This window comes from Strix uralensis, chromosome 3 (genome assembly GCF_047716275.1).
Source record: "Strix uralensis isolate ZFMK-TIS-50842 chromosome 3, bStrUra1, whole genome shotgun sequence".
NCBI lineage: Eukaryota > Metazoa > Chordata > Aves > Strigiformes > Strigidae > Strix > Strix uralensis.
This window is the reverse complement of record NC_133974.1, coordinates 56,713,914-56,737,208: the sequence shown is the minus strand read 5'-3', so window position 1 is coordinate 56,737,208 and position 23,295 is coordinate 56,713,914. Positions and strand designations below refer to the sequence as shown.

Here is a 23,295-nt window from a genome sequence, read left to right as displayed (position 1 = left end):
TGTGGTTAAGTAATTGCCCTGAGTACTAAGAGGAGTTATAACCATGTGAGACCACAGCTGGAAATGCTGGAAATATGGCAGTCTGACAGGGATTCTATGTTTTGTGTTCTTGTGGAGGTAAATAAAAGAAATGGCTTTTTTTTTTTTTTTTTTGGTATTGTACACATTTTTGCAGCATAATTTTAGTATAGCCACATTTCTAAAATTCACCTTAGATTGCTGACCATTCATTTACAATGATTTGAATCAATCTAGTGGGTCAGGAATAGTCTTTTTTGGTTTGTTGGTGTTTTTTTTTTTCCTGTAAGATGCATCGTGGAGATTCCTGCTGAATGGGTGATTATTTCCAGCTGTGTTAATAAATTTTCTGAAAAGATGACAAGGAATTGTTTCAATGTTGTGTTTTAACTGGCTAAAATCAATTTTGAATTTGAAAAGGAAGTGTCTAGTATCGATTTCAGACCTACAGCTTCCAAAGAATTAGCAAATATACTGTGGGGAACAAATCTTTACGAGGAGTGGAAGAGAAGCAGCCCTGAAACATTCTGTGATTCAGATATTTTTCAGAGGTTCTTCCTTAGAAAGACTGCTTTGGAATGAAAATACTTCCCTTTTCAAAAAAGAGGAGGATTTGATGCCATGCTTGGTTTTAAACTTACCCTTGTCTATTCTCACACAGTGAAGCCACACAGTGTGAATTAAGAAAGTAAGAAGCAAGAACCATATTTTTAAAATGATGCTCAGGAAAATGTACATTAATGAGAATAGCTAATGTGAAGAGCTTTATGTAACAAAAAGGCTGAATTCCAAAACAACTCCTTATTAATTCAAAAATATAAACTTGCATAAGCATCTATTTAGTATAGATGGTACTGTCAGCTCTCGAGAACCACAATTTTAATATGAATTACTGTGGTTTGGTTTTGTTTCAGGCAGTGTTTATCGAAACATACTGTTTAGAGTAATTATTTAGCCCACCGGTATTTGTCTCTCCGCCCAGTGAACCTCTACAGTCTTTGTTTTCAGACCTAAATTATAGACCTAAATTACAGATCTGGTTTAGCACATCTGATCATTCTGAGAACTGTTAGAATTTGCTCCAAAGAGAAAATGGCTGTATTTGCAGTTATATTTGTTTGGGTGAGGACAGCAAGGTGCCTCACCAAGTGAAAATAGTTGCATAAATGCAGTGGAGGGATTCACCCAGTGGCAGGTAATGGCCTAACATTACCAAATGTAATCAGTGGTAGCAAGATCAATATTTATCTGAACATTTGCCTGGATCCCAAGAGAAAACGGCAGTGGGTAAACCCCGTTAATCCCATGAGGAGATATATCTCCTAGAAAGGAAAAATACTTCAGTGTTTCATTTAGCCTCAAGAGTATTGCATCAGAAAAACAAAGACTTGGGCATCTGAGTTAAAAATTCATATCTCCAAACCCCTACAGTACTTCTGTACAATACAAATGGGAGTTTCTGTGTGCCAACTTTCCAGCAGTGAAGTTCCCTCAGGAGTTAAGTGTATGTTTTGTGTACAGTCTGTTGCTAACTACTGTATGTAGCTAAGCTACACTGAGATCTTGGTAGGAGTTGGTGCATTTCATATGTGGTTAATCTGGTTCAATGTACAAGATACTTTCCCCATTAAACAGTGGTTCAAACACCTGTGTAAGTTCAAGTCCGTGTTCTGTTCATGAGTTTTTGAACTCACCTCTATCATGAATGCTTAAATTAGCTACATAATACTATAGGGTGAGGCAGCTTTAATCTTTTCTATTGGAAAATGAAACAGTTTTATGAAACAACTAGAGAAAGACAATAACTTCATGACTAGACCACTCGTCTACATTGTGGGAGGGAAAGAAGACTTGAGTTCTTCTTGTGAATACTTAACATCAAATACCTTACCAATAAATGGGTCTCCCCAAACCCTGGTGAATTCTTAAACCTCAAGGCCAAGGAGAAACTCAGTGTAAATGTGTGAATATTCGATGTAAAAGAGTAATACTTTCAACAAGAGGAATCAGGAGAACGCCATCCCATGCTGAGACCAAAGTTGGTAGCTCCTCTGGGTCTGTGTTGGCATCTCTTCCCTGTGAACTGAACCTCTTCCAGGGAATTTCTTGGTATGTGACTTGCTCTCAGTCAAATGAAAATTTTAATATGCATTTAAGGCCAGCAATATCTTGTTCCATAATCTGACAGTTAGAGCATCTAGATAGGAAAACATAGGTTTGCAATGTTCTGTAAGGAGGTGAAAATATAATTTGGACCATCCGTATACTGATCCAAGCAGTGGTTTATTAAGAATTGGAGGTCTTCTGATGGTAGCAACTGCAACTGTGTGTGAAGAAGCACTGGCACGGGTGCCTAGTTTCATGTCTGTGAGTATAGAGAGAATGGAAGCCTGCAGTGAAGAGCTAGGTGAGTAACATGCAGCGTCTCAAAGGGATCTTGCTGGCAGTGAGTCAGACAAACAATGAACAGAACCTGCATTTGAGCCTCTCGCAGAGCTCGGGCTGAAAGCATTCCTTGCTAGTAACAGTTCAGGTGCCTCTCTCCTTTAGCTGTTGTGATTTTTATGCAAGGATTAGGGGTCTGAAGTTAAATAGAAAGCCAGTCACTTAAGAGCTGGGTGTTGCAAGATGCACATTCTTTTGTGAAGCTGGTCCCTAGCATGTAGCAGCTGGGTCCTCTTCCCCCTCTCATACTGCTGTTCAGTTATGTGCATGCTGTACAGCTCAGAATAATTGGTGATCCTTGGCCAGAGTGATGGGCTAAGAGAGACAGGGCAGGATAGCTGGATGAAATTCCACAGAGGAGTTAGCAGTGTTAAAACTGAAAAAAGAGAAATGGTGGCTATACCTGAAAAATTGGGGTTAGGGGCAAGGAGAGAAGGGAGAGAGAGCTATCCCAAAGGTTGCGTTATATAGTTCAGACTGAAGGGAAGAAGAGGGAGAGAAATAGAAACAATCAAGACATAAAAAGGCCTTTAATTTTGTTTTCCTTTATATCATTACTGATTAGAAATCTTTGTAACAAGAGGAGGGCATGGGGACAAACATTTCAGTAGGGCCTGTTGCGATAGGACAAGGGGTGATGGTTTTAAACTAAGACAGGGTAGATTTAGACTAGATATAAGGAAGAAATTTTTTATGATGAGGGTGGTGAAACACTGGAACAGGTTGCCCAGAGAGGTGGTATCAAGGTCAGGCTGGTTGGGGCTCTGAGCAACCTGATCTAGCTGAAGATGTCCGTGCTCATTGTAGGGGGGGGTGGACTAGATGACCTTTAAAGGTCCCTTCCAACCCAGACCACTCTATGATTCTATGATTCTAGGAGTAAGAGAGAAGTTAGGAAGCTAGAAAGTGAAGAGTCACTTGAAAAGAAAACAGTAAGAGGGTTAAGGCAGTAGGAGAAACCCAGAGAGGAAATAGAAGATGAAACTCAAGGGCAAAAGGTCCTTTAGCTCTGGATCAATTGCAGAGACATCTGACTTGTCAGGGGACAGCCTTTTCCCTTCAGTCAGCTAGTAATATCCACCATTCTTGTCAAATCATATGGTGCTGTTATCTGCTAAAATGATGGGGGGGGGCGGGGGGGGGGCGCGGGGAAGACACCACTTTTTGTCAATGTTCACAGGTTCATCAAAAAATAGCAACATTACTCCGGTATCAAATAACCTGCATGACAGGCATGTTTGGTGCAGTCAGGTATTCTACAGAAGTTCAAACTATGTTTTTCCAGACACTGCTGCTTAGACTATCTGCACATGCAGTGAGGAAAGACTGGCTACGTTTAACGGGAAAAATGCAAAGAAACCAGATGCATTTCACTTGAAGCAAGGTAAAACTTTTCCTTCAGGGATTCTCTACATCCTTTTACTTGCATTATGCAAGACAGCATTGCTAACTTGCTTTAGTTGCTGGCACAGATGTTTCCTTTTACAAGTACATCTCCAGTGATTTTTTAGTCTGACATGTAGCTGCGTAAGCAGGACCTCCTGGAGTCTCTGTCACAGAGCTGACTCAGCTTACAAACAAATACTTTTCCCTAATCACTAATCCTGCAGAGTCAGACTGAGATGCTATAGGCATTCTGCAAGTTTCTTGACTCACGCCCAGAAACACAGATTCTGTAGTCTAGATCTGCCCTTCAGTGATCCTGTACAACTTCTCTTTTCTGTAATTCTGCTGTCTTTTCCAGTCACACCTTCCCTGAAAGATTTTTCAGGTGTCAGAGCAGTCAGAATTTGTCCTTGCAACTTAGTTAACAGCATTTCATCCACTTGCATGAATATGACATTGCTGTGCTGCAAGTCTCTGCCTTATCTAACCACCCAGTGGGTGCTAAACTGACTTTGACAAAAAAACAGATTTGAAAGTATAAACTTTGGTGAGGCAATCCAGTTATTAAAGCCTGCAGTATCTGATGTTATCATTGCTTTTCCATGAGTTCACAATCTTACACACATACTTGTGAGCTAGATATTAATGGCAGCTTTCTGCATCTGTCAGATGCTAATTCAGAAACAAAAAAGAGTTTGTAGTTCCTGTCTTAAAGGCTGTGGGACACTGGCACGGTTTCAGCAAGCCATCTGCCCTACTGTGAAACCCTGGTGTAAGAAGAAGGTAGGAGCAGGATCCTGATTCACCACAAGACAAAGTTCTGCCTCAGCCGAGAATGCAAAAGAATGTGGAGTTGTCTTTGGACCTATTTGACCCATCAGTGTGCACTTCTCTTCTCAGTACCCTATCACACCGCAGCAAAAGACAGGCCAAGAGAGGTCCAGTTGATCCCTATATGATGTAAAATGATTGCCAGTATTGCCTTTAATAAAGACAGTGAATACCTGTCCAGATAAAATCAGTAATGAATGATAGCACACCTAGGATGCTTTTCATCTGTAGGTCTCAGAGCACTTCACAGAGGTAAGTATTGCTATTCCGAGCATAGAGCTATCATGAGTAATAAAGCCTTTTCGCAGACATATTTCACGGGGATCTTGGTTAAAGTCACTTCTCTCCACATGGCGTCTGTTTAAGATTTACATGCAAAGTACAAGAAGAAGGGGAGGCGGCTGTCAGTTGCTGCTTACCAATCCAGTGCTGACTGCCTTTGCACTTTGCAGTGGGTGGTTTGAGCTGCAGCCGCGCAGTTTACCCGTAATTACCACAATTTCCTGTTGCACTCATTCGAAAAGACAATGTTCCAGAGGAAGTTATGAAGACGGCAAGTAAGTTGCTGCCTTAATTTCTGTGTGTTTGATTAAGAGTGCTGTCTTAATTATGCTGGTTAGAGCTTATTTACAGCACTGCTCAAACAGTGCCTGTCCTTTGGAGGGATGAGAAGCCTTGTGCTTCCAGATAACATATGAGCAAATTCAGGTATTCTGCAGTCCTCTTGGTATGTTGCTCAGAAACAGCTGCAGAAGATTCAAGGCAACTCTTTCTTTTACTGGTGCTGAAACTGTGAGGAAAGTAGCTTAAATATTCAGTTGCAAGATGCTGCTTCAGCTGGGATGTCAGATAAGAAAATGTAACTATTCTTAAATCTACTGTATGACTGTAAATGTTCCTTAAAGGCAGTAACTGAAAAAGCAGTTTCACGTGTTCAGACCAGCATGTTTTTTTAAAGTACTGAATTATTTATGCTTTCAGATGGACTCTCCTGACGGTTGTGAAGTGTGTGCTAGAGAACTCCCTCGCTGTTCACAAAACAGGGTTTTCAGTAGGAAGGATATCTGTACCTTTTTGCTAACTGCCACGGCTTCCTGCCTTTGTTAGGGGAAATATGGTGGAGGGAAGCAGCAAGTTGCTGTCTGTCTGATGCACAGATAACCTGTTCAGGGCGCACAGCGTTACTGCGCAGCTTGCAGCACAGATAGGACTGGTTTGACTTTGGCTGCGCTGTCTGTCACAGCAATTGCCTTGCTAGTTACAGCTTCAATGCATACAGGGGGCTGAATATACCTCTCAAATAAGGTGATTATCCAGACAGAATATTAGGTGCTATACTTTTTTTCTGGGCACAGAACGCATGTGAGGAAATGTTGTGGGAAAAGCTGGGTTGCTAAGCAGTTGTTTTGCTGGTAACGCAGGAACTAAGCCAACGCAGAGCAAGCCATAGAGGCTGTTCTTTTCAGGCCACAGAAGAGCAGAGAGCCTCGGCATGTTCTTTGCACTCCGAGTTTTCCTCTGTGTCTGAGTGTTTGGAAACCACTGATGCCACGTACCACCACTTCTTTTTGAAATTGATAACCTGCCTGTGACATGCTTCTCTCCACTCACCCAAAAAGTTTTCATTTCTTTAACACATCTCTGATCAGTTTTACAATTTCAGTTTACTCAAGCAAAACTTCTGTTCTCACCTCTGGAAAAAGTGAGATTTAGAAAAGAAAAGAAAGCTGCTAACTTAAAAAGTAGCAAATGCAAAAAAATGAGAACAAATATTATTATGGTTTAGTGTGTGAAATGAATAATAGAAAATAAATTATTTAGCTGTATGCTCATCAGTGACACTTTGGGTTTCTTTGCATCGTCACTTTAAAGATTCATTCTGCTTAAGGTTAAGCAAACTAGAATACTCCCCTATACACTTACACTAACTTAAAATATCATTAACCGGATATGAAGTGACATATGAAGGCCCAAAAAGATCCCTGTAGTTTACCTGAAGAACCACAAGATGCAGAGACTTATGATGGTAGCCTTGTAATAGGGACTAATTTCAATTTCTGAGATAGAGAGAAAAATACAGCCCTTGGGCATTACACTGCATTTCAGTGAGCTGCACAAGGCAGTTAGGTACTTCAGCTGCAGAATTGGAAATGCAACTCCGGGCAGCATGAAGCCAGAGAGCTGCTCTTCAGGAGAGTCACAGATACTGTATGACACTCTGACTCTGATTTAAAGAGGAGAGAGGATATTTTTCAATGCTGCTATTCAGCTTGTCTCTGTTGCCTCCCGTGAGTCCCCAAAAGGCTCCATGTCAGAGAAACTACTGTTAGACTTGGCGCTCATGGACATCACCACTGACAGTGCCAGCAGGGTCTCGCAGGGTCTCATGGCCAGACAAGTGTGGAGAACAGGATCTTGCATTCTGAGTCACCTTCCTGCTGTCTGGTGGCAAATTTTGTTTTAAAGGATTATTGTAGCTTAGCGTTGGTGGTGCCAACCCAAATCTCTTGTCAGTGCCAAGCCTGGCAATGGTGTAAATGGTTTGCTATGAATGCTCAGGAGGAGGATGAGTTTTGTGCAAAGGGGAGCTCTCATTCCTACTGCCTATAACACAAAAGCTCTTTGGTGGCCTGAGAAACCAGAAGCTGAGTCTCATCTTTCACAGTCACTATATACACCTTCCTTCATTTGCTTTGACATATTTAAGTTAATATTCCCCAAGTCGTGGCTAAGGACATTATGGCATCTTTTCAGCTTGTGTTTGTTAGTTTCAATTTTAGCTAGCATATTAGCTGAATATAAAACCTTATTTTATCCACACACTAATTCATTTTCTTTCTTACTGCACTTCATAAATAAGTCAATGTACAGAATTGTATTACAGAAGCTCTGCTAAATAATAAATAATGGATTTGGTTTGCCATAAGATTCAGTGCTTGTCTCTCTGTGCAGTGCTCCTCTAATTCACAAAATGTTTTTTTATCATAGGCTATGTAAGTGAAGTTTAGATTTTGTGTTGTGTCTTTCATAAAACTCATGCCTATTCTGAACTAGATGCTTCTGCAAAGAGTTTATACAGAGCAAAAATCCGTATTTATTTTATAATTTCTCTCAATTTATGTTTTTGTCGGGAGTTAGTGACGTTTGGAGTTGATAAGCAGAGTGTTCTCCTAAACTCCTATGACTGTCACGTACAGATTCTGTTTCTAAAGATCTTCCAAAGGTGCTAGAGGAGCTCAGAGGCTAGCTATTCTGTGCCCGTTGTGTGCATCACCTGTATGAAATCCATTCACATTATCTGTATGCTTCAGGAGATCAAAGAGTTCTGTTACAAGGGCAAGGTACTAGAGAGCAGTTGAGAGAAACGTTTGTGTATTGAATGCTGACTGGACTATCCAGGTGCTGATAGCTTGCAGGAGTAAGTGCAGATGTGGAGCCAAAAACTAGTGAGTGAATGATTGTTTCTTTTCAAAAGCTTCTACTACAGCATCTACATGTGCATTATAATGTTGAAGCTAAACAGAAAATTGACCTAAGATATTCTACCTGGTATTGCCAGTATCATGAGTGACTCTTCCCTAAAAACTCACTTGCCCCTTGTTTATGTCAGTGGCAAAGTTTCCAGCAAATCTCCTGTTGCTTCATAGCACATAAGCAGTGAAGGCAAGTCAAGATATAAACAGAAGATGCCAGAGAGACCTATGGCAAAACTGAATTGTGAGAAGATGGTGAGCCACAAGCTTTTGGCATCAGCCCGGAACAAAGTGCAGAGGAATATCTACCGGCAATTAAGTTAGTCCTGAAAAGTTCTGCCTTGCATACGCTATGGAAGTGGCTAAGGTACCCTTGATATTAGAAGATATCTTGGCCTGTGAAAAGGCAGAGTCCATGGGACACTGTGAAGGGGCATATGCACTATAAATGGGAAAACCCCAAAAACTTTGCAGGAAATGCAAGCAAACAGCTAAGGTGGAAATAAACCAATTTGCCAGGAACTTTGAAATTGCAGAATTATCTTCAGATTTTTCAAGCTGAGAGGGGCATTCAAAACAATGACTAAGAAGGAAGTACTACAAGGCAGACTCTAGATCACCAATGCTGAACATTTGATGATGTCAGGAAAAGGCACCCTAAAGACAATACAATATCCAAAATACAGACATTTACAAGCAGGATGAAGATGAGGATTGCATTGTACCAGAGACACAGGGAAAAAAGGTCCAAAGAATGGATGGCTCTGAGCAAGATGATCCAGAGCAGGAGGAGCTGGTCTGTTCAGGAAGTCACATGCGCTATATAATACACAGAAAGAAGAAAAAAGATTCTTAACTAAAGAATGAGGAAAGTCACCATAGATGGCTGATCAGTGGAATTAAGTCCTTCTCAAAAGATTCGCAGTACAGAGGAGTGTGTTTGAGGAACAGGCCACTGCTCAGTGTCTGGAACAGACAAGACTTTGACAGCTGTGAGCTGTTTGGTCTGCCTTAGTAAAGCACTTCGTGGTTGACAAAGCACTGCTCTGGAATCACTTGGAGGAAGGTAAGGTTGGCTCCCAAAAACATCCCAGGTGTGGTGAGAGCAGTGGTCTTGACAAACCACACAGGCTAAGCAGCTGGTTCAAGGTGATTAACTGGCAGTAGATAGGATATCCATTATCTCCCAGTGCTTTCCTAGCTTTACTGAACAACTCATTAACAGAGCTATAATGGCAGAAAGGGTCACAGCAAGCAGCTTTGTTTTGCAAACACAGAGAATATAGGTTTGAAGGGTGAAGTCAACAGCTTCCTCAGACTGGTGAATTGCTTGAACTGCTGCTCAGTGTTTAGAAGGCATGGCAAAAACAGTAGCCTGCAATGGAGAGGATGAGAATTACATGGATATTAATAAGGCAGCGGCATGGCTGATGTGCATCTTCAGTGCAAAGGCAGCTTGATCATACAGGATAGCAGTTGTTTAAGGAAACCATGAAGGACTGCGAGCGGAGGTGGTCTTGGCTTACAAAGGTCTCTACAGAGGGAGAGATTAATAATTTTCAACCTGTGATTTACAAGTCCCTGGGAATGTATGGACTAAATCCATGAAACACCATGCAAAATAGCAAGCTTTGCTGTCAGTGAACATAGCATTTCTGAATAGTGTTGAGAGAGCAGATAAGAGAATTAGTGAAAAAGACAGAAAAAGTGTCACGTGTTGCAGTTTAGTTCCACCTGTAAATGATTGGACCAGATCTGTTAAATCTCACAGCTCTCCCTGTAACTAAAGTTGCTCTAATAATATAGACCTGGCATTTGCCTTGAATCTAAAATGTTGCTACCAAAGCTTTTAAAGAGAAGATATTCTCCAGTGTGCATCATCAGTACCTAAATTGGGGCTGGACTACGCAGTGCTTCCATCATCCTCCGAGTCACTTCAGGCATTGGTCATGCCTCCATCTCCTTGTCAACAGTTTGCTAGGAGGCAGAGGATCTTATCCAAAGACTACTGCATCTACTGCTGACTCTGATGGAAATATAATAGCATTATCTTTAAAGTACTGGTGAGTTGTGTGGCAGAATAGCATTTGTTAAAATATTCCTCTGCCTTGTCTAATTAATTTGCATCACTTAGTGTCTTTATAGTTTTAATTTTTCAATCTGTTGCCCTTAGATTTATGGGCAACAGTACGGTGTCCTCTCTGAAAGAATTTCTTGGAATAGTTTGTGCAGTGATGTCTTGTGAGGGACAAGGACATGGAGTGTTGAAATCTTGTTAGCTTCACATAAGCTGAAGTCCTTTCTGAGAGGTTCTTAAAAGCATGTCAATAAAATGTCCATAAAGCAGATTGATAGGAGGAGCATATACTGCAATGAAATGCACAGGGGAGAAAAGGTTGTATGGCAAAGATCTCAGTAAAAGCACTAAGAAGTAACTAGATGTATCTACCTTCCTTTTAAGCTCTTCACCTTTATAACCTCCTCTTCCAGCAAAGGTGTAGTTTTGCCCACTTTGTCCGTTACCATACACATTCAGAGCTGCTGGCTGGTTATTAGTACTGTACCATCCTTTTCAAATGCTGATGACGCATTTCTGTTCTCACTTCCTCCTCTGCACACACGTGTATGTCACACAAACACCATACAGCCATATTCTGGTGAATCCTCTGAGATAAAGATAATAGGAGCTACCCAAGGGAAGGGATGAAGTAAATGGCTCAGAGGACTGAAGTCTAAAGTTTTAAATAACAGTAAGAATTAAGAAACTGATGCTATAGGGAAGTAAAGACATTTTAGAAAATGAAAGCCTGAGCCTTAATTTCTGACTGTCGCTTTCAAAGCAGTAATGGTTTCTTTCCCCCACTCCTCCCAGGACATACGCACATCTTTCCCTCAAAATAGCAAATTATGATGACTACAGTACAGAGAGCCAAAAGATTTGCTAATATATATTCTACACATACCAGTGGTGGCTATGTCATATAGAAAAAATGCATGGGATTTTTTTCCATCTTTAATAGCAATAACCAACAGAGGTCAGGGCATTTCCTAAAGATTTATTGACTGTTTGAACTTAATACCCTTCACCTTACTTATGGACCACCATTTGCTCCCATCCAGCCATTAATCTGCAGGAAACACTCTGCACCACAGTCCCTGATTCTTACGTAACAGCAGCACAAATCAGCAGAAATGGTGTTTGAAGAGTGGGTTGAAGTGTTACCCTGTACCTAAAATGCATGTCATGTGCAAGAATAAGGGCAGGAAAGGAAAGCCTCCTGCGCACAGAACTGGACTGATTCTTGTGGGGCACAGCACCGTCCTTCTGCTGGACATTCAGGGAAATAGGTTGACCTCTTCTGACCCTCTTACACAGTAGCCTCATCACCCACAACCAAGTTCCAGCAGGAAACATTACCTGACACAGCAGCACCTCAAGATGTTATGGTGTAGACACAGGGTCTTTTGTACCACCGTTGACTTTTTCAGCATTTTTTACCCCTCTCTGGTATTGGATGTTATAATAAATTCATTAAATGTGTCATCTTTGGTGAGTGACATTTCTTCACGCTTGCAGTTTGTTCAGTCTATGAATGAAAGTACACTCCCTTAATCTCTGAAAAATTACAGGCTGAGAGTAAATGCAGTGTAAGAAGGACAGGCTCTGGGAAAGCACAGATGGAGTCTGACAGAGCAGAGCCATGGAAACTATATAAATAAAAGCAGAATTGTTTATAAATATTTCCCTTTTTTGGGTGTAGGTGTGAGCAATTGCATTATTTGAAGACACTTTTCTCTCACGACATTTTTTTTATCCCCAGCGCTGCACTGGGTTCCTAGGGAAATGCACGGCAGTGGGCAGGATGGTTGTGGGAGCTGCAGGAGCCCCCCCAGGGAACAGGGCACAGCAGAGGAGCCCCAGGAGCCCCAGGCGGGATCTGCAGCAAGAGCCTGGGCCCGGGGCTGAGCTCTGGCTTTGCGCTCTGCTGAGCAGCAAAGCCAGGAAGCTTGGACAGCCCCTCCGCTAACGTGACTTAGCTGCTTCCAGCAACCAAAATAGTCCTCGAACTGCTGCCAGCCGACTTTGTAGCCAGTCCCATCCTGTCACTCAAGTGGTTGCAATTGGAGCTTTCAGCACGCAATTCAAAGCTGGTGTGATGAGGAGGGTGTTACAGTTTCACATAATAGAATTTGGTTTTACTTCGATTTACAAAACAGAGCATTATAAGCCATTAGGCACAAAAACTCTCCTAAAAGAGCTTTGCTTCCAGGCTGAGAGGTGGCTTTACGCCTGCAGTGGCTTTGATCCTGTAAAAGTGCATCTTTCTGTCTTAAACTGCCTCATGCTTTTCAAAATGATGCTCATTATCAAAATGTCCACGCTCATTAATTTGGCTTCCCAAAGCTCCTGGGGGTAAATCTGAGGCGCAACACCAAGGAGGGGAATGGAGGGGAGTGGAGGGGACCACCAGAGCAGATGTCCCATAGCAAGGGGAAGCTTCTCCTCTGAGCAAATGCACAAGCAAGGCAGATGGTGAGAAGGTGAAGGCATGACCCCAGAAGAGGGCATACAAGTAGAGCAAAGAGGAAGCTGAGAAGAGGATGTGCTTGACCAGAGAGAGGCAGGGCACGGGGAAATAACAGCCAGGCTCATGAGAGAATCTGAGCAGAAAAATTATGAGCAAAGAGTTAGTCTCAAAAAAACCCATAAAATATGTGCCCAAATGACAGAACTGCTGGTATATGTCTGAATATTTCCAGCAATTATTTCTTACAGTTTTGAACAGCTATTTCTAAAACACATTAGTATAATTTTACTGTATTATCTTACTATTTAAAAAGCTTTTGTTTAGTTCTTCTGACAGTATCCAAATAAGAATAGTAATGTGTATTTACAACCTTTGTTTTGGAAATCTTTTTTAACACATATGAAAGAAACACATCTCTGGAGAGCAGTATTGCTAGAGATGGTGAGGATGAGTAACGCTGCGTTGGTATTCCCGCTGGCGCTACTCCACGGGCCCCAGCCAAGAGCCTGAGGTTATACAGACATGGGGTGACAGAAAGATTCTGCTTTGGAAAACTCGCAGAGCTTTTATTCTCCTTTTATTCCCTGCTTTTAAGCCTGGGCAGCAGAGCAGATGGCATAAGGGCCACGCTTACCACATCGGGACCCATGTCCTCTCACTGGCATCAGGAGGGGCACATGCCCTGGGCTGGAGGCCAAGCGATGCGTAACACCCGCATGGGGGTCTGCAGCTCAGCCTGGGACACCCACCCCACCCTCCTCCCACCGGGACAAGAACCAGTGAGATCTCATGGCCGTGGCTTGGGGAGACGAGGAAAATTGCATATCATGAATTAAAATCTGGGAGAAAATAACATTCTGAAAACTTTGAGCAGCATGCTCAAACATGTCAGTGTTTTCTAGGACTGTCCTGGCTGGTCGCTCTATCTGTGTCTCCATCCAGGCCAAATGTCCACTCAGACTTTCCTCAGGTTTAAATGAAGATTTCCTGGAAATTCCCATTAGTTACACCAGGAGGAAAAAGCATTTGACAAGGCTTAAATCAAAGATAATTAAGTTCACTAAACTGGAAATTCCTTTATTTGTCTAACTGTGATCATGATGGGGAAAGTCAGGAGGCATGCAGGAAACAGGCTGCTCTGCTGGCCCACAGTGGGGGCCATCACCAGGCTGCAGTAAGCCCTGGAAAAGTAGGAAAGTGGGTGGCCAAGCCAAGGAGCAGGGCTGGACACCAGAGCCGCGAGGTAGGACACTGAACTTTGGTGCAGAGGAGAGCAGGATGGAGAAGCTGGGCTGGAGCAGAGCTGAGTGCTGATCCCCATATGGATTGCTGGGGTACAGATCCATTCTCTCCTGTTCCTACCCTTCACCTATTAGTGCTTCTGGTTTTAATATTGCTGAAGCACAAAAGGAAACATGGATTGCATCGACTCATATGGTTTCTAACTTAGCTTGTACATTGATACATGGAAGAAATTAGTGCATACTTAGCCAGGATGTGAATATATAGTTCATTATCTGCTTTGTACTATATGTCATTAGTATACATCAAATATTACAGTAACCTACTCTGCTTTCACAGTGACCATACAAAAGCCTAGTGCAGACTAGCTTGCGGGCTGTAAATTCATACTTTAGCTGCAGCACACTAATGTACTCACTGTAGACAGACCCAACTTAAAGCAGCATCACTTGTCTGCATGGATGAGGTTTATTTCTTTGTGCTTGTAGTTCCTATACAATCAGGCATCAACTGCAGCTGGAGCCTTTAAGTGGTTTTGTAATAGAAGCAGAATAATGAAAATAACTAATTGAAATGGAATAAATTGGTCATGTCATTGTAAGCATGCTGTCAGATGAGGTAAAGAAATCCCTTACTTTGTAAGCTGTTAAATGGAGACACAGAAGACCCAGTTCCAGCCCTTAATTTCTTAACTGACATGCAAGAGAATGGTTGTGGGTATTTCTTTTAATTCCAGTCTGTCACAGGTGAGGCACAGTTCCTTCACTGGTGTTCAAGCAGTATGTTGTGTTTTGGCTGGAGGAATCTGCCATTTATGTTTCCTAAGGCCTCCTTGCTTCTTGTATATCAGGGAGCTTTTGGCTCACACCACCAGGACTTAAGGAAGTGACTATGAAGCCAGGTGATGAGATGAGAGGCATCTTGCTTCAGTCTATTCTCTGTTTGGCCCAAGCTCCTGTATTTGAAGGACTTGCAGAGCTATTTGCAAATCCAGGTGATGACAAGCCAGGAACGCTGCTGTGGAGACAGCCAGTCCCTCTTTCCCCAAGCTATGGGAGAGCCATCGCTTGGAGGCATTGTTCAGGGGGAGCAGTTTTAATGGGATAAACAAGCAACCCAAACAGATCCCTGTATTGGACATGGAAGAGAGATAAAGGTTAACTTTTTGTAATTAATCAAGGCTATAAAGGCAAAGATAATTAATTCTGTGTTTAATTAGGTCATAGCTGTGAAAAGGTATGTTCCATGGGTTAATAGTTTCCTGCAGTGTATAAATGCCAAGACCAAATGAAATAGCTTGGTAAAAACAAATGTTGAGGTGAAGGGGGTGAAAACACACAGTATGAAATGCACATGGGCTTGTAGTAGCATGAATTTTATTTTGTCATGGAAAAAGACTGAAAGGGCTTGAATATTATTATCCAAGGCTGGTAAGTGACACTTGACCACTCTATCATTAATCAAGTGCCACATTTTGAGTTCTTTTTTAAAAGGCTGTTTATTTCTCTATAGCCTTACAGTCATAAAAATCTTTTTAATTTAAGAACCAGATAGTTTTATGAGAACATTACTTGTAAATAATGCTATCTCTTTAGCAGCCCAACAGACAGGACAACACTCTGGTATCACTGCAAGGTAACATCAGAGAAATGGGTCTTTTCACAGGATAGTGGTCCTGCTGATACATAAATATTCCAACATTTACAGAAAAATATATGTTAAGGCAAAGGCAACATGTTCATGTTCACAGCAAATAACCAAATAATTTCTAGAGCAATGTATAATTGTGTGCTTTAGGGGAAGTCCTCGTTTATACAAAGTCTTCTTACTTCTTTTGAATGACCTCAGTGTAAATGAAGATGAGGCTTTTTACACTGTACCTGCTGGTGAAGCTGTGAGTGGGTTGCTTTCTGTGCCACTACGGACTGGCTGCAGTCTGAATGAGTCTCTTGTCTTTGACTAAAACATAAAGTTATCTAGAAAAATAAAGATGCTGTAGCACTCAAGGAGTTTTATCTTACTTAATCTATCACTCTCTAACTCTCCTTCTTTGTAATGACAGCCGGTGGGGAGAAGAGACCTGCTACTACCACTGGCCCTAACAGTGAATCTGCCACAGTCTCTCTTCCTGATGCATATACAAATTTGCCTTATTGGCTTCCCATCCTAATTTTTATCACCATTGAAAATGCATCCATATTTGACCTAGACCTTTTCTGGTCTGCTCAGTTTGCTGTGAGCTTTAGCACGTAACTTCACGGAAGGGAGACATAGTTTATGTGGTTTTCAAATGAAAAGCACTTACAGGTACTATTTTTAGGGCTTTGTAAGTTCTGGTTTTTATTTGACTATGTTTTTAAATATAATAGATGATAAAGCAATATATCCCAACTGCAGGTTTTCTCCCGGTTGATAACATGAGATACATTGCACAAAAGCAGTTTTTGACTAGCTGTGGATTAACAGGAAGCCTAATCTTTCCAAAGAAGGTTATAAAGTGACTTGTTCCTAACCTGTACACTGCTAGTCACAGCCCTTTAGGGTGAAAAAAGTTTAGTGAGGGCAGGAGGGATCTTTAGGGAAGGACCTCCGTTGCACTGAATGGAAGAGACACATTGAGGTGGTATCTAAACTGTGGGACCCAAGGTGAGCCTGCCAGCTCTGTGTTGAGGTTCAGCCTGGGCCCTGCCCTGTGCCCCATGTGCTCTGGGTCATCCCACCACGAGGCATGAGGGTGTTTAGGCTGTATTCCCAGTGGGGGAAACGGTGCTGAAATGTGCATTACAGAGACTGCCTGACCATAGCTAGATAAAAAAATGGATCTGTTCCTATCCTCTCATTCCCTTCCTCGAGCCAGAGCTACATGCCAGCTCACTGAAAGCAGGCTCAGGCTTGGTCTCACTCAGTAGAAGAAAAAAATACTGAGACATGAGTTTCTAAGGTCAGTTTCTGGCTTTTTATGAACTAATACTGAACTTCACAGACTTTAAACAGGCTTTCTTGCAAGTGTGAACCTTTGCTTAATTTCTTCCAAACACGTGAGTGTCAGCCTACCTTTGTGGTGAGGACACAGTTTCATGTTCTGTGACTCTGTAAATGCAGCATGGGTAATGGTAAGGCTTTAACACAATTGTACAAAGTCCTGCAAAGTTTTATGGGGAGGAAAACAAAGTAGCGCCTTATTAGAAAGCAGTGGGTTTGTAGATGCTACAGTAAATAGTGTCAGATATCCCACTCTATCACCATTTATATACAGCCAAAGTATGTGCAAAATGTGAATGTGAATAAATTCACATTTTCAAATTTTAATTTTTCAAAATGTGAAAATAAAATAAGGATTAATACAGTAAACAACTACACAGGTGCAGCAGATTGTGAGTCAGTGCCATAAAACCTTTTTTTCTTAAGATGGAAAAGTATAGTAAAAATCTAGATTTTTATACTTATTAAACAGTTAATTCTCTGCTATTTGTTTTTTTTTAGAGGAACTACCTTTTGATGGAAGAGCTCTGTTGCTGTTAGTCTGATGAGTCAAGCTTGATTAGTAGAATGAAAGGAAGTATAACACAGGTAGCAATTCCTTTTCCATGTAGCCAAAGGGACTTCCTAAATTCAAAACATGTTTCATGCAGATTAGAAAATTGCTTCTGATAACTGACCAGAAAGAGAACAAGAGAATCAGAATGTGCAGTATGTATTTACACCTATGGATTAATGATCTTTCTTGTCTCCACTCTTTATATCCATGTTGCAAACCTTGTGCTATGCAACTTCTGTTTGAATGTGCCATGCCAGTGCAATTAGACCGATACTGCAAAGGTCCACATCAGAACTGCTCCTAGTCGTGAATGAGTTGTGTAGGTGTGGTGTCAAAAATAACCCAGGTTTCAGGAGTGGTCTTTTGTGTTAGGAGTGTTGTGTTGGGCTAATGTCACCAAGTGAAGCTGTGAGAGGGATGCATTGCTCCATGACAGAGGTTATGGAGAGTGCTTTGCAAGGGGCAAACATTTGGGGTAGTGCAAAGCAATAAAATTCCGTAGGCATTTGGTAGTATTGTCTCAGATACATGTCAAGGGCTTGGGCTTGGTTTAGGGTTTGAGGGGTCTTTTATTCCATTCCTACTTTTTTCTAAGCATGTCAGATACTACTCTGGACTAGGCTGTTATTTCACAGTCAGCACATTTGCTCTGCCTGAGATCATGGTAAGAATGTAGACTAGTTGCCTGAGAAGTGCTAGAAGCTGTATTGTTTGGGACATTTGAGAGGATGATGGAGAAAATAATGTTAAATAAAGACAAATCATGATATTTTGCAGGGGGATCAACTATGTCACCAAGTAAGTTTCTTCTCAGCATACCTTTTGTGATTCTTTGAGCTAGAGAACAAGATCAGAAACTAAGGTAATATTGTAGAGCTTTCAAAAGAGGAAATATATTTTTTGGTTCCAGCAATATGAAAGAAGATTGTAAAAGGAGAAACTGTAATAGTTGCCATCATTGTTTTTTAACTGCAGTCATATATTGTAGCTAGCAAGATGCTTATGAAACACTCTCTAAAATGTCTTTGTGCTCAGAAAAGGTCATAAGTAAATGACTTTGAAGCTTAATCAGTGGAACTACAGGGCAATTTCTGTATTTCATTATAAATCCAGTTTAAATCCAGTGAGGTCAGCAGAGTTACTTGGGATTTACAGAAGAGTAAGTGGGTGCAGAATATGGCTCCAGGATTTTAACTTTGCTTTATTTCTACTGTGTGGATATTATATGTTTGTCTGCAACTTGCACAGAATAATTTTAAAGACAAGACTCAGTATGCAAAACCATAAAATAACAGCTAAAGTGAAGTTTAACATTGTTTAATATACCAGATTTTGTCTAGTGTTTCTACAACAGTCTATAAAACTAGTGAATACTTTATGTAGGAATTACAGTGACTGGTTTTGTATGTAGGGCATTTTAGAATAGGATTTAAAAGTACAGACTTGCTGTCTTTATAGTTGTGTTTATCTTTTTGATCCATTATATATTTTTGTGATCTGTAGGCAAAGCCATAAATCCTTTGGAGAAGTAGCAGCTCTTCAGAGGAGCCTGGTTTGTTAAGTTTCCTGTGAGCTAGTTTAGATCCCTGGGTTTGCTGGGTTTGGTTTTTGGCACTTAGAGAGCACTTTCACCATCTCGGATCACACAGAGGAATTGGTAGGGCCCTTTGCTTCAGGATATAAATGTGCCATCGGCGATGCTGGGGAAGCAAAGGCAGCAGGGGTAGAAGACTTTCAGCACGATGGTCTGTCCATTTTCTGAAGCAGCTGAGAGTGAGATTTGATTTGAACCTGTAAACAAAATCCTTCACTTCTGTATAATAGCTTATGAAGAATAAGTAAAAGATGAGACTTAAAAAAAGAATGAAAATTAGAAGTAATAGAATAGAAGTCACATTTGGATTCACAAGGTTTATATGCAGGTCTGGGCCAAAACTTTCATAGAAATCCCTGGATTTGGATCCTCAGCCTGAAATCGTTTCAGTACTAAGAGAAGTGATGCAAAATAGGGAAGAGGGGAAAGAAACCAGAAAGCTACTGGTGGAAGATGGACATAGCCCATCTAAAATAATGCATCTTTCCTAGGATTCCTCTGTAGCTTTTTCTAGATGGGACCTATGGAGACTTACCAGTATTGAGCAGAGCGCAGCTACTGACTGCTGCTGGAGCCAGTGTACTTTCTGCAGCTTGGACTTTTTTCACTGAATCGTATACAAAAAGTGCTCTGAACCTGGGCCTGGAAGTAAAAGATAAAATGACAGAAAGGTTTTGTTCAGTGCTCTTATTTTGGGGGATGCATTAGGCTGTACAAAATTCAAAGGGGTGGGTTTTCCTAATGATGATTTTTACAGTGTGCAAATATGGGAGGTGCACATACCTGCAGTCATTTTTCCTGCAGAAGTGTCATGGAGCAGTCAGATAAAACAATACAGCTAATTAATTTAGGAGTGTTATTTAAAGGTAAAGAGTTGAACAGCACAAGTGACTGTTAAATTCATTGCCAAATACTACAGCTTTTGTGAGTGCTGTAGAAAAATAATCATAAATATGTTTGTATAAAATCTTTTCTGTTTGTATGTTTTGCTATCTCACTATAAATTAAAAAATGCCCTTCTTCCTGGGAAAATTTAGTGTGATAATAACTTTTTGAACCAGACTGGTTCGGAAGACAAAGTGCAGCTGCGCTGTCTCAGGAGAAAAGAACCGTGTTCCCAGGCATTTCCTGGCCCAGGAGGAGTATGGTTCCTGTCAAAAAGCCTGCTGCTCTGAGGGTAAAGCTTGTACCTCTTTTGGTTGGACACCTTGCTATGCCGGAGTGGCTCTCTGCCAGGCAGAAGGAGCAGTGCTTTTGTGCTTTCTGGCAGATCTCTCCAGCAGAAGACCGCTCGATGCACTGGAATGGAGGCTTTCCACAGCAAGATATCCATTTTACTTTCAAGCTCAGCAAAGAAGCAAGTGGGAAGGCAGCCTGGCTCAGAGGTGACTTCACACGTGATGTGGCTTGGTGTGCTGCCAGGCCACCCCAGTGCCAGGGGGTCTCCAGGCAGAACAGGGGGCAACTTTGACCCGAAGAATGAGCCTGGGGAGGCAGCTGCAGGGAAGCTTCGAGGCCAGGCAAGCCCCTCTGGAGCCAGGCTTCCCGGGACCCCAGGCAGCTCAGGGAAGGGGTTAGCAGTTTGGAGACCCAGGAATCCACCTATCTCAGTTGAGAACCAAGGACACATCTAAACTGATCTTGATTTATTCCCCCCAGGAAAAAAAATTGTTATCCCACTGATGCTAGGCATCAATAAGGGCACTAATAATGCCAGTCTGGGAATGGGGGGTAGGACATTCATACCTTCTTCTCTAATCTTAGTCTAGTCCATGCATGCAACACTTTCTATCAGTTACTTGATAACCCATCATTATGAATTACCCAGTGATTTGTTGATTTGGGATGTATGTGATGAATCCTCTGTCAAAGCAAGCCAGAAGAATTTATATTTGACAACAAGTTTCTGAATAACTAGAGATGGACTGTCATTAGAGATGTATTCAGATAGTTAAATAGGCAGATACGTTTTAAAAAATCTTATTTTACTAGGCTTAATACTGTACTGGCAATGCTGATGTAGCTTGTGGAAATCAGTTTACATTTCATGTAAATGTCTGAGTGAGAGATTTTTTGATAGTGATTCTTTGTTTTAATTACAAGAATGTCAATCTACATAGTATATGAAATTTACTGAAAACAGAATAAATCATAAGACCAACAGACACTTGTGTCTTGTGCACATGTTCTTGTGGCAGGGCTGGGTATAGTGTGAAGAACATGACCAGAGCAGCTGGTTTCCATCAAATGGCATCATGATGGTATAAAGAAAGGTAAACTGGGCCCTGCTGGCTCTATTGTTTATGCTCTGCAGATCAGCTGATGTAATTTTCTCTGATGGATCTCTCTCCCTTTCTGTAGTGTCCTGGGGAGCTGCAGTGCAGTTGCCTATTCATGCTGCACTTGACAGATAGCTAAGTGAATAGAAGTGCACCATCCAAAAAGGCAGTGGTGCCAGCTTCCCATTAATATTCCTGTGTGTCCTTTTGATGAGTTCTAGGGGTAAAAAACCATCACGTCTGGAATCTGTTACCTATTAAGTAGTTGTTACCTTACAGACATGGCAATGTTGAGGTAAGGTCTTGTGATACAATGGGTTTTGCAAAATAATGCCATCTCTCTGCTGGAAATCAGACTAAGATTGTATATGTCTCTCTTTATAGACCAGTGACTATGTGTCAATGGCAACATCTTTTGTTCAGTGACATGGAACCTGATTTGTAAATGCATTTGTCTGGTTTTACGTTCATGTCCATCCTTTGTGTTTTTCAGTATACTAGTGCCGATGTAAACGTGCTTCATGAAGCAAGCACCTTGGTTAGATTTGGGCTTGTGTAAATATTTTATTTTATCTATCCTAAATTACTTCTTCCAGATAACCACATTTTCAAGCTTGTCCAGTATAAAAACTTGCCAAGTGCCTCACACTCTGTTGCTCTGGCACCAAATTACTAAGGTTTAACTCTCCCACAGAAACATTTGTGTGCAGTAGTGGTTTCGTGGATGTTTTAAAATTGCATTGTGGAGTAAACACACTGTTCAGTGACAACTAGAATCTATTTGGTAAAACTGTGATGAAAAAAATGTAAATACTAAACAATTATATTTCATTTAAGAGCCAAAGCCATACCTCATCATGATTTACCAGAAAAATTTTGTCTGACAAAAAGCTCATATGTAATGATAAACTGTAATAATGACATAAAAGAAAGAGAGAAGCTTTTCTTCTTTCCTGAAGAAATACAGTAACAATGTCTGGAAGTCAAATCCTTGATAGACTCTGCTTAAGTTCAGTCTTCTTTAAGAGCTGTTAAAAAATTCACTAAATCCCTCCCTCTCCTTCCCTGATTTCTTGAAACCATGCAGGAAACAGGTTTTAGATATGTTGTCAGATCATTTTTTCTATAGCTCAATAATTATACATTTTTTTTAGAATCTGCAAACAGCTAAAATGTGAATTCTTTTTTTAGTCTACACTGCCAGCAAGGATAAAGTCAAATAGAGATGCTGTAAGTAACATTTATGGTACTGCAAAAAGAGCAAAACTTTGAGTGTCACCTTAACTGGCTGGTTATATTCTCTATTTTTCAGTATGAGAAAACACAGGCTATAAATGCTCAACATGTCTTTTAGGCAGCAGCTTTCAATCTAATTGCATGAAGAATGATATGCAAAAGATCATTACACAACACATCAGTCGGAAGAGTGTCATCCTCACTGCATAGCTAAGGTCAGGGAGATTACCACAACCGTCTTGTGCCTTGGCCAAGCTCTTTCTTTTTATTTGGCCTCTGGTTTGAAAGAGGTATGAATTCTAGATGAGAAATACAGTGTATTACATGCTTTTGTGAGTAATCCAGGTTAGTTTTAAATGACTTGTGTCCTGTGGTTTATTCGTGTTCTGTATGTCCTCAGATGGTTACCTACAAAGCCACTGCGAGTAAAAATGCTGTGGACCCCTACACACTTGTTGGATTGTGAGGGAGTCTGCAGCAGGTAGAGTTTGGAGTTGGCCCTGGTCCCCTCGCAGTGCCAGGCTGCGTGTGGAGTGGCCAGGCACACACACAACATTTGGGATGCAAAGTGGTCTGTGAATTATTTTTTAAAAGGTTGCACGTTGCTTCAGCTGGGAAAGGGTTTGCTGTTTCTCTACAGGGGACACTGATCAAGACAGACAGAAAAATATTTTCTGGTGAAGTCTGTAAGTGATATGAAACCTGGTGAAATAGTAAGTGGATG

The 23,295-nt window shown here is 41.2% G+C and overlaps 1 protein-coding gene across 1 annotated transcript in view; it reads left to right on the top strand.

Moving 5' to 3' along the window:
- The first annotated feature begins 5,211 nt into the window (after window positions 1-5,211).
- The window catches only part of CEP85L (centrosomal protein 85L), a 159,344-nt gene continuing 141,260 nt past the window's right edge, over window positions 5,212-23,295 (top strand). Inside the window, exon 1 of the mRNA XM_074862364.1 lies at window positions 5,212-5,237. Within this exon, the coding sequence (XP_074718465.1) occupies window positions 5,225-5,237 (13 nt within the window). The 5' untranslated portion in view covers window positions 5,212-5,224. The remainder of the gene's footprint in view (window positions 5,238-23,295) is intronic.